Below are 14,174 nucleotides of genomic sequence, written 5' to 3' on the forward strand. Positions count from 1 at the left end.
ATAGCACTTCGTCGACACAAAGCATATTTTAAAAAATGCACGTTGAATTTACTGCTGGGAAGATGAGGATGGTGAGTCCTTGAAGTTACGATTTGACAAGTTCCATTGGATGCCTTTTTCTGTTTTTATACATCTGGCTGTTGTATTGATAAACTTTCCACTTATTAATGGGGGTAGAAATAATGCTTTGATTCGGCCACGTTGGCAAGAGCTGCAATGCAGTTGCACCACCCGGCATGTGATCCTGACTTTGGTAATCTTAATTGAGCAAGTAATCATATAATTTAAAGGTTTTAAGATTTTCCTTTTCAACAAGTTCTAATGGAGAAATTCTGATTTTAAATTGTTAGTCATTTGCTTCCTACGTTTTTTTTTCCTCGTTTCTTGTCATTCTGCCTTTCTAATACATGCCGTTTCATATAAAATAAAACACGTATTGGCATGGGCTCTGCTCATCCCTTATTTTTCACAAAAGGAATAATAAACTCAATGGATTTTCAAATGCAAATTAATTGCTAGCTATCCTGTATTATCCAAGCTTTACATTTACGTAGATGTAGCGTAATTTTTATTCAATAGATAAAGTCAAACTTTCCACTCTAAACGTTAGTTGATGATCATATAATTTAGATAGATAAAACTCGCTCACTCCGTTTGCGCATCTTTTTTATGACTGGAAAACCCATCTTAGATAGACAAGCTCAAAGTCCATGAAAATACTGCACTAACATCATCGATCATGAAATTGTGAAGATAAAGAAACAGAACTGAAGATATGAAGATGAAGAAACAGAACTGAAGCTGTGAAGATGAAGGAACAGAACTGAAGAACTAAAGAACTTGACAATGTGAAGAAGGAGAGATATGTCGAAGACCAGAGGATCAATCAAGAAGCTTTGATTTCATTTGTTTCTATATGATTGTAATACAGACTTTGTATATCTTGAATCAGCAATGAACAAGCAAGATTTGTACACACGCTCTTCCTCTCTATCTCTTCTTCTTCTGTAAAAAATACAGAACATTCATTTTCAGGAATCTCCTATCTATTTTCCTGCATACTCTCACTCAGCTCAAAATGACTCTGCTAAGACTCCTTATATGTCTTCCTATTGAAGAAGACGAAGATACAACAGAAAAACTAACTTTTACAAGACTGTTTTTCAATCTGTTTTATTTCTCAACTGAATAACTGCTCACGAGTCTTCATGAGTTGGCAATCCGTGTCGGTCTTCATCACAAATTCTTCACCATTGATGATGATCCATATCACTCTTCATCACGATCGTTTATTTGAGTTGTCGTGTCTTCTCCAGTCTGTGTTATCTACTTTGTTGCTTTGCAGCTCTCCCTTCTTTCTAATCTCAGCCTCTGTTCTTTTTCCTTTAATATCAGTCTCAGCTTCTGTTCTTTCTCCTTTAATATCAGTCGGTGTTTTTGATTTATACTCCTTAACATCCCCCCTCAAATTGGGAATGGGTGGAGAACCAATACCCAATTTGATGCGTAGCTGAAAATGTGTAAGGCGAGGCAGAGATTTTGTGAAAATATCAGCAAGTTGATAGTTGCTTGGAACATATCTTACATGTAGTGATCCTGAGGAGACCTTTTCCGGAACAAAATGAAAGTCCACTTCAATATGTTTAGTGCGAGCATGTAAAACTGGGTTGGCAGTAAGAGCAATGGCTGATTTATTGTCACAAAAGAGATGTGTTGGTCAAGGGAGAGAACATCCTATGTCACGAAGAACAAAACTGATCCAAGTAAGTTCAGTAGAGGTGGAAGCAAGAGCACGGTACTCAGCTTCTGTAGAGGATCGACTGATTGTGGATTGCTTTTTAGCTGTCCAAGAAATGAGATTGGAGCCGAGATATGTACAGAAACCAGTTGTTGATCTTCTGGTTTCAGTACATCCAGCCCAATCTGCATCTGAAAAACCATATAGATGTAAGGAGCTTCGAGAATGAATGAAAATTTCGAGATTGATGGTACCTTTAACATATCGCAAAACCCTCTTGAGTTTATGAAGATCTGCAATAGTAGGTATCTGTAATTTTTGACATAATGAATTCGTAGCATATGCAATATCAGGACGTGTTAAAGTCAGGTATTGAAGACCACCAACTAAGCTTCGATACTCAATAGGACTGGATAGAGGAGTAGAATCATTTTTCAAAATGATTGGTCTTAGTGACAGAGGAGTTGAGATTGGTTTACAGTCCAACATATGAGCTCGAGTAAGAAGATCAATAGCATATTTAGTTTGGCAAAGAAATAGATGATCAGAAGTATGTTTAACTTCAATGCCAAGAAAGTAATGTAGTGGACCAAGATCTTTCATATGAAACTGGATACTAAGAGAATGGATGAGATTAGAAAGCAACTGAGAGGAACTTCCAGTTAAGACAATGTCATCAACATATAGTAGTAGAAGAATCGTGTCTGTACCAGTGTGAAATACGAATAAGGATGGGTCAGTTGAGCTGCAAAAGAATCCACATTCAAGTAGGAAGTTGCTGAACTTGTCAAACCAGGCTCGGGGAGCTTGTCGAAGTCCATAGAGGGACTTCTTGAGGAGACAAACATGATGAGGTTTCTTGGGATCTTGAAAACCAGGAGGCTACTCCATGTAAACTGTCTCATTAAGGGTACCATGTAAAAATGCATTTTTAACATCAAGTTGATGAATCGGCCAGTGTTTCATCATTGCAACAGAGAGAACTATTCGAATTGTAGCATGCTTGACAACAGGACTAAAAGTCTCTGTAAAGTCTATTCCTTCTTCTTGATGAAAACCTTTAGCAACTAGTCGAGCTTTCAGTCTTTCAAGACTACCATCAGATGCAATATTTCTTTTTCTAAAGATAGTAATTGTCTCTGTGATATGCATAATGAATTCGTGGAAATTAGAAGATTTTCACATAAATTATACTTAACTAATGGCTGCAGAGCTCTTATTAACGCAACTCTTAAAATGAATTATAAATGTCAATACTTGGGGAACGCTTTGTCCCAGCAGCCTATAATCTCATGGGAAAATGTTAGCATTCGACGACCATTTGAGACTAAAGGAGAAGAAAACCTATAGGATGATGACAGGCACAAGCGGTGAACTCGAGGTTTGAGCAAGTGCTGTAGAAGTATCGGTCCTTGGCTCATTCGCTCAAGCTTTCAGCTTTGTCGATGGAATGCAAGAATTTACTCTCTCTCTCTCTCTCTCTCTCTCTCTCTCTCTCTCTCTCTTGTAGCTATAGTTGCCCTATGACGAGTCAAAAGTCTTGTTATCTATGGTTGGGTGAAATCAACTTCGTTCGAGAATATTCCAGAGATAAATATGCGCCTTACGAAAAAGAAGAAAGAAAACAAAGAACAATTTCTACGGTTTAAAGCTACGTCAATCTAAAAATATCATAATTATCCCTCGTTTTCCCCCGTCTTTCGAATGTCCTGATGCTGCTGGGAGAGAAGAAATGGGAAAAGGAAAGAGTAAAGGATTTTGGAAGAAGAGGGGGTCGTTCTGTACACGTGACAATTAATCGATGCTTAGTAAATTTTATGATAAAATGACAGAGAAAGAGGAAGTAGCTGAAGGCCGACGACTTGGGCCTATGAACGGAGGTCCCTCTCTTCTCCACAAGACCTCAACAGCACTTCGGTTTTGAAGCGATATCTCGACTCTTTTCTCATCAGACAAGAGGTAAATGTCTTTCATCCTGAATTTCGACCCCTTCTCGATAATATGAAATGGGCATTTCGTCAACGCGCCTATAGTCATTTTTCTCTGAGTTGGCCACAAGTTAACTGATCTATCAGGTGAAGCCATTAAGGGATATAAACACGGCAGATTTGAGAATTCGATCAGAAATCGATTGCTTGACCGTGATAATCGGCAAGGGTCAATACGACACCGTTATAATCGATCAGTGATCGGATATAGGCCGATTCGATGGAAACACGTAATTGAATTGCGGGTAATTCCGCAGGATTGCGAAATTCGTGTTGAACGATACTAACCCGATTTTCCATTGATTTTATACTCGGTGCATGTAATTGAAACCTTGCAATTTTTACGACAAACGAGAGTTGCTGACGAGTCGAAGATGCCCAAATGTAAATTGGAAATTATCGACCATGGGTCAAACGCGATAAAATCCCTAAAAGCTACCCGGTAGGTTAGGTCACGCTAAAAGCACGTCCGGTCGATTTTAACTACGAAATTGAATTTGATTTCGGGAATCGAATGTTCGAGCGTATCACGATTCATTTTTAGGACGTCGTCTCATCTTTCGGAGAAATTCCGTTGTGTCCGGACTTTTACGGAAAAATCAATTTTAGACAAATTAAAATCAAGAAAATTCGGATGAGCTGTTTTAAAAGGATTTTTGGCTGCCAAAAGGGTTTTATTGATGAGGAAATGAAAGGAAATTGGCTATTGGGTGGCCCCTTGACAAAATTGGCATCAAGACTTTGGGGTTCAAGTCATGATGGGTTGCTATCTTGTCTAAGGTTTGGATTGGCCAAGCATTTGACTTCCATTTCCCTCCTCTCTCCCTCTCTCTTCCTTTTCCTTCCCCTACGTGCGTGAACCTCCCCTGCCGCCCATTTTCCTCTCTGCCCATTCCTCCTCGCGTCCACTCCTCTCCATTTCACTTCCCTTCTTCCTCATTTCTTCCTCCCATCCTCTTCACCGCCAGCCCCTTCCTCCTTTGCTCTTCATTTTCTTTGCTGCCGCAACCCCCACCAGAATTCCACCAACGTCAGCCCCACACTTCCTCACCGCCACAGCATCCCCCGAAGTCCAACGCCACCATTCCAGCGGCTTCAGCTCCATCGTTCCTCCACGCCAGCCAACAACACTGCCTCCAACTCCAGCAACCATGACTGACCAGCAACACCGTCCTCACGCACCCCCTTGCTCCCAACACCGTCACAGCCGAGCCAATCAGCCCTCAACCACAGAATCAAATCTCAGCTTGGGCTGAGAGTTGTGCGCCATTTTCAGCCCCAGTCACCATAGTTGCTGGATCTCACCGCCTTCACGCCGCCGTCCCGTGAACCCGCCACCGCCCTAATCCGGTGAGTTAACTCCCTAATCCTTGATTAGGTTGCTCATTGCGCTTATGAGATTAGATTAGTGTTAATTAGCTGGTTAGATTAGAGTTAATTAAATTAGCTTAATCTTCAGAGCTGGTTTGCTGGACACTCACCATTTGCCATTTTTGTGGGGAAAAATATGCTATAATTTTGAGGTTGATTTCTTCTTGAAAAATGTTCTAGACATCTTCAGCTATAACATATATTTTAATCATGATTTTATGGATTTAAAATAATGATATTTCAGCTTTGTTATTTGCAAAACAGAATCTCGGATTATGTTGGAAACAGTGACTTTTTGGTGTTCAAATGATTCTTATCAACTCTTAGGGTTCGATTTTTAAAAGAGTGCCTTCACAAAAGTTGTTCATCACATCTTTTATAAGATGGTCAAATTTCAAATTAAATGGACAAGTTTTGGACCTTGAACAAAACTGATTTTGGAAAACATACTTTCTTGGCACGGTCACAGTTTTTGTAAATGCTTTGGGCAATTTACTTCTCTTAATCTAGAAGGATCTGGGTCAAGGTGTCTTCATGAAAAAAAATTTTTTAATTATCCTTTAAAATATATTCAAATTTGAGAATTTTTCAAGTTCGTTTGATTATGTTTCTATAATTAAACTTGGAGGTGCGCAAGTGGGCCGGTTTCTGTCGGTTAGGACCGGTAGTGGTTTTGTGTTCATTCTTGGTGCAGTGCTTGCTGGATAGTGTATATTTGGTGATGTGGTTGACTTGTGGCATGCTTAAAACTTATGGGTGATGATATGTGAATGATTGTGCTATGGTGAGTGTTTATTGGTGATGCAAAAGGTGACCTTATGGACTATTAAATAGAAAATAAATGAGGTTTCAGGTATGGACACCAAAATTTATTTGCCCAATAAAACAATGAGGTTTTAAACTAGGTGCGTGTAAAGTTTGACGTATTAATTTTGAGTACGTGAGTACCTATGAAATTATTTCTAAACGTTTTAAATAAAATAAAAAAAAGGGGGGGTTACTAAGGTTTATTTTCAAAAGAATGTGATTGGAAAAAAAATTAGAAAAAAAATACGGCGTCAGGTTTGGACGTCAAGTTTTATGTACTCAATAAAATGAGGAGTTTTTATACGAGATACATGCAAATTTTGGCTGGTTAATTTCCAATACGGGACCCCGTATGAATTTATTTCGGAAAGTTTGAAAAAAAAAAAAAGGATTGCCAAGTGAATTTTAAAAATGGATTTTTGGTGTTCATGACTATATATGAGGGAGGATAAGGTTGACATGATTGATGAGGTGCCTACATTGTTAGGTTAATTAAATGATTTAGTTTACTTAATTGCAATTTATTTATTTAATCGAGATTTATTTAATTAATTTTAATTAACGTAAATTGTGACGGAATAGCCATTTTGTAGAATTTTACGTTGATTCTCGTGGTTGACTTTATATGTGAAATTGATTGCTTATATGTACAATTAAGTGCTTGGTGATCTATCATTATTGCAAAATTGGATTTTATGGGTATTTAATTAGAAAAATACCGGGGGTCAGTTTTTTATGCCAAAATTTTATATAGTATATAAAATTGTGGAATTTTGAAAGGAAAGTGTACCATGCTTACTGGTTCAATTTAAATGCGTGACTACATATCATTATTTTACTGTGATGATTTTTAATACGAAGAAAAATGGTCAAATCCATTATTTGAACATTAGGTATTTGAGTGCAAAGTATGGTGTTATTGGCCAAATATGGATGTGCGCGTGTGGTCACTAAGTGGAAACTGTCCTAAGGCGTTTACACGGGACGAAACTCCTCAGTGGGGTATCGTCTAGGCGGAGGATGCTAGATGTTGTCATTCGTGAATAGATTTCGGAACAAAGCTCCTTAGTGGAATGTCATCTAGGCAGAGGATGCTAGACGTTGCTCTTCGCAAATAGATTTTGGAACGAAGCTCCTGAGTGGAATGCCATCTAGGCGGAGGACACTAGACGTTGCTATTCGCGGATGGATTCCGGAACGAAGCTCCTTAGTGGAGTGTCGTGACCGTTGGGTCGTAAATAACTGGGACACGCATGAGTGATTGAGATAGCCGCGCCTGATTATGGGACAAAACTGTGTAGCACGGAATGGGACATGTCATAACGGTTTGGCCTTATAATTGGGACCCCTATGATTGATTGAAACATAAATTGATGTGTTCCAGTTATGAAATACATGTGCTGTATTTATATGATATATGAGATGTATTAATGTGCAAGGGGGTGCTGAGGCGAGATAAGTCTCATATGATGCATGTTTAGGCTGCCTCTGAGTGAATTCTCATCCTAATCGAGGTTTAGGTGTTGACTTGTTGAGATTTTGTCTCACCCCGTCGTAGTTTAAAATTTTCAAGTCCCTAGGATGGAGAGTCCAGAGCCGCAGTCGAAGGGATCTAGGTATAGGTCGGTTAGGACTTCTTTTTGGGAGACGGACCTTTGTATTTGAAGCCGTAGGTTTAACTTAGTTTGTTTATAAAGTGTGGTTCGTGAAAATTGTTGTCCTACTTTTACTATCCCATGTGTTTGTCTGTTGGTTGGGTAATTATTTGTTCGTTTTCGCATGTGCATTAAACGATTGGGTCAGCGACTCGTCTGGAACGTCGCAATTCTATTGACCATCGAGGGATGTTCGTGCGCTCGAGGTTCGGGGCGTGACACTCTCTCTTTAACTGCTTCACTTTCTCGCTGCGCTACAGTAAGATCACCACGTGATTAAGTTTCGATATCTTTAAGGCACATGCATGCAAATGGTGACGTTATCTCAGAAAACAGAGTTGAATGTTTAATGAGCCTGGCATCTGCAGCAACTCATCCGCCATTTCCTTCTGTGGGTCATTTTTACTTTTCATTTGCATGATCATCAGGAAGGGGAGTACACGAGTAGGCAAATACCGAGAATCGCAATCTAGTTCGTTCAAGGAAGAGAGGAAAGCAGAAGATCAGGATGTGGAGGCTCAAGATAGCAGCGGCAGAAGACGGTGCCTCCTTGTACAGCACCAATAACTTTGCAGGGAGGCAGATTTGGACTTTTGATCCTGAGGCTGGCACCATGGAGGAGTGCGCCGAGGTGGAGGCCGCTCGCCAACATTTCTACCACCACCGCCACCACGTCAAGCCTTCCCACGACCTCCTCTGGCGCATGCAGGTACACCACGCACCTAAACACATACGCGCGCCCGTTCTCATTCAGAGTCCGCCAATTTCTTGTTTAAGTGTGTGAAAGAATTGTCGTGTACTTTTTTTCTTCGGACTTTAAATTTGAGGACTAATTGATCCCCAGTCACGCAAAGAGGTACCCTGCATTGCATGACATACGTACATATTGAACCCAACATGGATGCCCAAAATCAATTTTCAATGGCGTTAGCTAGTTATGGAATTAACTTCGGCGAAGTAGATAGCGTGCTATCCAGTTGCTAATGTCGGGCGTTTACGTTTCAAGCAGAAGATCCGCGGCGCAGAAATTTCTCGGGTCAAAAGATTTCAACCCAACCTTCCTCCGACTTCACCGCATTACCCTGTTCTTGGTTTTGTCGTTTCCTCTTCTTTCCTTTTCAAACAAGTTCACCCTGGCTTCAATCCCATAAGTCCATCAAAAGGTAAAAATTTTTAACTGTGCTCTGAAAATGAGTCATCACCGTAGCCTTAGGAGAAATGCTAGATTTTACGCATTCCATAGCCGAAGTAATCATCTCGGTCTCGGGAGTTGGGGTTTGTAGATTAGAATACTAACTTATATCGGTCGAGGACAGAAATTTTTTAGTTAAAGCTGTTCACAAAATGATAAACGATGTAATAAACACACTTGTGGAGGGATTGAATTTTCTTAAACATACAAATATCACTTTCATCACTTTAAAACTTTTGGTGTGTTATTTTTGAACTTATCTGACAGTTGTTTAAATCTCCGTCATAATTTTCTTTGTTATTGTTCGGCGCACCATTACTGTTGTTGCTTGACGTCAAGTTTATAACTTGTTAACGTGTGGTACTACCTAAGTGATGGGCAAGCTTAAGCTGCCGCACGGTGCATGTTTTCTGAGCAGTTCCTGAGGGAGAAGCAATTCAAGCAGACCATCCCGCCGGTGAGGGTGGAGGACGGTGAGGAGATCTCCGAGGACAAGGTGTCTACGGCACTGAGGCGGGCCGTCCACTTCTTCTCTGCCCTGCAGGCCAGCGATGGCCATTGGCCTGCTGAGAATGCCGGCCCTCTCTTCTTCCTCCCTCCCCTGGTCATGTGCGTCTACATCACTGGCCACCTCAACGCTGTCTTCACGGTTGAGCACCGCAAAGAGATTCTCCGCTACATCTACAACCACCAGGTACCCTTTTCTCACAAAAAGAATGACAATCGATGGAGAAACAGCAGAGGAGCTATGAAAGACTTCGACTTGAAACTCTGTACTTATGTCCTGCATTAATGTTGCTGCAGAATGAAGATGGTGGGTGGGGCTTGCACATTGAAGGTCACAGCACCATGTTCTGCACCGTCCTGAGCTACATATGCATGCGCATTCTTGGGGAAGGGCCCGACGGTGGCAGGGAGGATGCTTGTACTCGGGCCAGGAAGTGGATTCATGACCATGGAGGGGTTACCTACATACCCTCCTGGGGCAAGACTTGGCTCTCGGTACTGTCTCACTCTTCCTTCGCTAATCGCCAAAAAATTGTTCTCAAGATTGTTCTGTGTATGCGTCTGAGCGAATCATATATGTGACGTTGTGCTTGTGCTTGTGGGTTGTCCTGTCATGCATGCTCTGTAGATTCTTGGTGTTTTTGATTGGTCTGGAAGCAAGCCAATGCCCCCTGAGTTCTGGATGTTGCCTTCATTCCTCCCCATGCATCCAGGTATGTTTGGTACTCTGTAGTAGTCCTGTACATTTAATTTTACCCAGGTGATAAGACAAATTTGTTGGACTAATTTCACGTTGGGACCATGTGGCAATTTTGCTGCTCCGAGAACAATATGGCGTTGGCTTTTTATTGAAGTCACCAACCTTCAAGAATTCCCCTTGAAAGATAGAAAGTTTCAACTTCTGTTTTGTGTAATTGCGTTCTCCTTAGTTTCATGGATATTTTATCTGAATTGTCAAATATTGAATGATGTAGCTAAAATATGGTGCTACTGTCGGTTGGTTTACATGCCCATGTCATACCTGTACGGGAAAAAATTTGTTGGCCCAATCACTCCTCTTGTTCAACAGTTGAGAGAAGAACTTCATACTCAACCCTACAATATGATTTGCTGGAGAAAAGTCCGCCATCTTTGTGCCAAGGCAAGTGTCGGTAGATGGTCCAAAATATTGATCCAGAATAAGATATTTTGCGAGTAGGCAAATTTCTAATGAAATGATTTGAATTGTTGCCGCAGGAGGATCTCTACTATCCCCATTTTTTAGTGAAGGATCTGATGTGGGACAGTCTTTACATATTCACTGAGCCTTTTCTCAACTGTTGGCCGTTTAAAAAACTTAGAGAAAAGGCTCTTCAGGTGACGATGAAGCACATTCACTATGAAGATGAGAACAGTCGATACATCACAATTGGAGCTGTAGAAAAGGTAATGAATACATACATTTAAACAGGAGAGAGACACACATAATCGCAAAATTTACACATCAAGAGAAACATCACTGAGAGGATATCTTTTGCTTTGGACTTGAACAGGTGTTATGCATACTTGCTTGCTGGGTAGAAGACCCGGATGGTGACTCCTTCAAGAAGCATCTTGCTAGGATACCGGATTACCTTTGGGTAGCAGAAGATGGAATGAAGATGCAGGTTAGTAGTAGTGTCGCTGAACTATAACAGAATTGGGCTTACGTTTGAACTGAGAAATACATGTTTGAAAGATGGAAGTATTCCTATAATAATGAGTGGATTGATTTAATAAAGCGGGACCAACTAGAGAAAAGCTTAGTCTGGTGCTTGGCTCATTCACATGCAGAGTTTTGGTAGCCAAGAGTGGGATACGGGCTTCGCCATCCAAGCTTTGCTTGCCAGTAATATGACTGAGGAGATAGCACCAGTATTAGCTAGAGGACACGACTTCATTAAAAAATCTCAGGTTTTGAATTTGATTCTTGCGAGCATCTGCTTGCCTCCAAACTGTGTCCTAGTTTCCTTTGCTTCCTCTAAGCTGAACTGCATTGATCTGTCAATGACATTCCAGGTCAAGGACAACCCTTCAGGTAACTTCAAAAGCATGCACCGTCATATTTCTAAAGGATCTTGGACATTTTCGGACCAAGATCATGGCTGGCAAGTCTCTGATTGCACTGCAGAAAGTCTGAAGGTAATACTGCTAGGAATACCTACACTACGTCCACAATTTCAATCCAATTCTAAATTACTTTGTTTCTCACCGAATCTCTTATCCTGACTATTCAGTGTTGCTTGCTTTTCTCAATGATGCCACCTGATATTGTTGGTGAGAAAATGGAGCCAGAGAAATTGTACGATGCTGTTAATGTCTTACTTTCTCTACAAGTGAGTACGCCATTGTTTTCTTTTCCTGAGCAAGACTTGAGAAAATATTTGATCTAGACAAGATATATTGGCCAAACATTGTCAGCTCCATGCATCCCAAAATTAGGTTGTTATCCAAGTCTTTCTTTGAGTTTTATAACTTTTTTTTCAGATTCCCAAGTATGATTATACATTATAGTATCATCACATCGGTCATGCGTGTCACTTGTTCCAGAGTAAAAATGGCGGATTGGCAGCATGGGAACCTGCAGGAGCCCAGGAATGGCTAGAAGTAATTTTTTAATAAATTTGTAGGAATTCCTTGATAGTCCCGACAGACTAATACATGTTTCTTTGTTCATTAATCACTAAATCAGGACATTATCGATTATTGTTTGTCACTTGCAGCTCCTAAATCCAACAGAGTTCCTTGAGGATATTGTCATCGAGCATGAATATGTTGAATGCACATCCTCAGCTATCCATGCTTTAGCTTTGTTCCGGAGGTTCTATCCCAGGCACAGGGAAGAGGAGATTGAGGATTTTATATCAAATGCTGTACAGTATCTCGAGAATGCACAAAATCCAGATGGCTCATGGTATGTTCCTTTTCCATAAGGTACTTCTGAAGAATTCGGATAAATTAAGGAAACAACTAATGGAGCAAATTTTGCAGGTATGGGGACTGGGGTGTCTGCTTTACATACGGCTCATGGTTTGCCCTTGGTGGACTAGCAGCTTCTGGCAAGACATATGACAATTGTGCAGCTATGCGCAAAGGAGTCGCTTTTCTTCTAAGAGCACAGTTGCAGGATGGCGGGTGGGGAGAGAGCTATCTTTCTTGCCTGAAGAAGGTAATTCCTAGAGTGACCTTCTACAGCATGAGTGGCTTTAGCTGTTTTAGTTGCATGCTTTTCTGGCAACATGGAAATCTTGAATTTTCTAGTTGTCCAATCGCTTCAAGTAGGAATACATACCTCTCGAAGGAAACAGATCAAATCTGGTGCAAACTGCTTGGGCTGTGATGGGTCTGATTCACGCGGGGCAGGTCAGTGAATGATTTTGTTGTTGGGGTCTCAATTGCATTAACCATACTATGATGATAGTAAAACCAACGTTTCTGACTTTGGTATTTCATCTACTATCAGGCAGAGAGGGATCCGACTCCGCTGCACCGGGCCGCCAAGTTGCTCATCAATTCACAAACGGAAGATGGGGATTATCCCCAACAGGTTTGTGCCGTTCTATTACTTGATCTCATATGGGATTAATATCTCTGGAAATATAAGAGTACACCCCACCAATATCCTATTTGCTGTGCAATAATCCATTCAACTGGGGGAACCGAGAGACGATAATTCCATGCATATTATCTTCCAGACAGTTTGTTTAATTACTCGAAACATTGTTGGGAACTATCAAAAAAAAAACTGAAAGAGAGAGAGAACTCCATCGGTAAGATTTGCCTTACAACGAAACGACGTGATCGAAGCATGGACTGTGCCTACCATTAGTATTAATAGTCAGTAACTTTGGGTGGCAGGAAATCACTGGGGCTTTCAAGAAGAACTGCATGTTGCACTATGCCGCTTACAGGAACATACACCCATTGTGGGCTCTGGCAGAGTATCGTAGGCGGGTTCCTTTACCGTCAGCAGCCCTTTGAAGAAGCAAGGCATACACCATCACAGCTTCCATATTGAGAAAACGCAAGTTTCATAATCATGACAGATAGACCCAAAGAACTTGCGGTCCAAGAACTGAGGATCCAAGCTATGATGGCGGTGTTATCCATACTTCATTATAATATAATCTAAACTGTTATTGAGATGTAATCAACTACAAGTTTTTACACGTTCTACCTACACCTTTCGGGGCGTCTAGGAGCATTTATATATTTTCCCCCTTAAATTGTTTTCTTTGAAAAATGGGTGACTCCGTATATCAGCTTGCCGAGTTAGTGAGAGATTCGGGTTGGATTGGGGGCTAGGACTTTGCGTGACACATGGGCAACGTGGAGAGGTGGGTGGGCACCGTGCTGGCATACGAGAACACCTTGTCTATGGGTTCCGGGGTCGGTTATTGAGTGGAGTTTGAAGGTAAGAGTGAGGTGAAGGGTGGTGCATCTTGCCCGTGCGACAAACAATGTCTTGGTCAGATAAACAATGTCTTGGCCAGTTCACTTCTACTTCAGTGTCGACAGGTCGGTTCGATCTAGTTTTCTAATTGAACCGAACTTGGTTCCTACTCTTAAACATCTTCATCACACCACCTCGATATTAATAATAACTTCGTATATATAATAGGAAATTTAGGAAAAAAAAATTGTAGGCCTTTTCTTGCCTTAAAAAAAAATCGCAAAAGCTTAACAAATAGAAAATGCTAAATCTGAACGACAAAATAATCAGACCAACATTGCAGATTTATAAATTCCTAGATCTGCAAGGTTGCTTGCTTTGGCTTGAAGCCTTAAAACTACAGCGACCTACAATGACCACCGACCTCATTGGTAGCCACCGGATGTTTTCTTTTTGCGTGTAGAACACAGGTCTTCTTTTTCATTATTAATTGTTTTTTACTCTT

The 14,174-nt window shown here is 40.8% G+C and overlaps 1 protein-coding gene across 6 annotated transcripts; it reads left to right on the forward strand.

Moving 5' to 3' along the window:
- Nucleotides 1-4,593: 4,593 nt before the first annotated feature.
- LOC104441322 (beta-amyrin synthase) lies at nucleotides 4,594-13,519 on the forward strand. 6 transcript variants are annotated; one of them, XM_039311741.1, is made up of 18 exons: nucleotides 4,594-5,076; nucleotides 7,708-7,818; nucleotides 7,988-8,268; nucleotides 9,170-9,445; nucleotides 9,556-9,753; nucleotides 9,887-9,971; nucleotides 10,233-10,399; nucleotides 10,495-10,683; nucleotides 10,791-10,904; nucleotides 11,071-11,190; nucleotides 11,296-11,418; nucleotides 11,514-11,612; nucleotides 11,827-11,883; nucleotides 12,000-12,190; nucleotides 12,268-12,445; nucleotides 12,559-12,639; nucleotides 12,740-12,823; nucleotides 13,135-13,519. In XM_039311741.1, exons 3-18 carry the CDS (start codon nucleotides 8,068-8,070, stop codon nucleotides 13,255-13,257), a joined length of 2,286 nt encoding a protein of 761 aa, XP_039167675.1. In that variant the 5' UTR covers nucleotides 4,594-5,076; nucleotides 7,708-7,818; nucleotides 7,988-8,067; the 3' UTR covers nucleotides 13,258-13,519. The 6 variants fall into 6 exon arrangements, 5 of the variants coding, with proteins under 5 accessions (XP_039167675.1, XP_018727606.1, XP_010052734.1 ...); XM_018872061.2 differs by having other exon boundaries at nucleotides 7,708-7,765; XM_010054432.3 differs by lacking the exon at nucleotides 7,708-7,818.
- The last annotated feature ends 655 nt before the right edge of the window (nucleotides 13,520-14,174 follow it).

The sequence above is a fragment of the Eucalyptus grandis genome, chromosome 4 (assembly GCF_016545825.1).
Source record: "Eucalyptus grandis isolate ANBG69807.140 chromosome 4, ASM1654582v1, whole genome shotgun sequence".
Classification (NCBI taxonomy): Eukaryota; Viridiplantae; Streptophyta; class Magnoliopsida; order Myrtales; family Myrtaceae; genus Eucalyptus; species Eucalyptus grandis.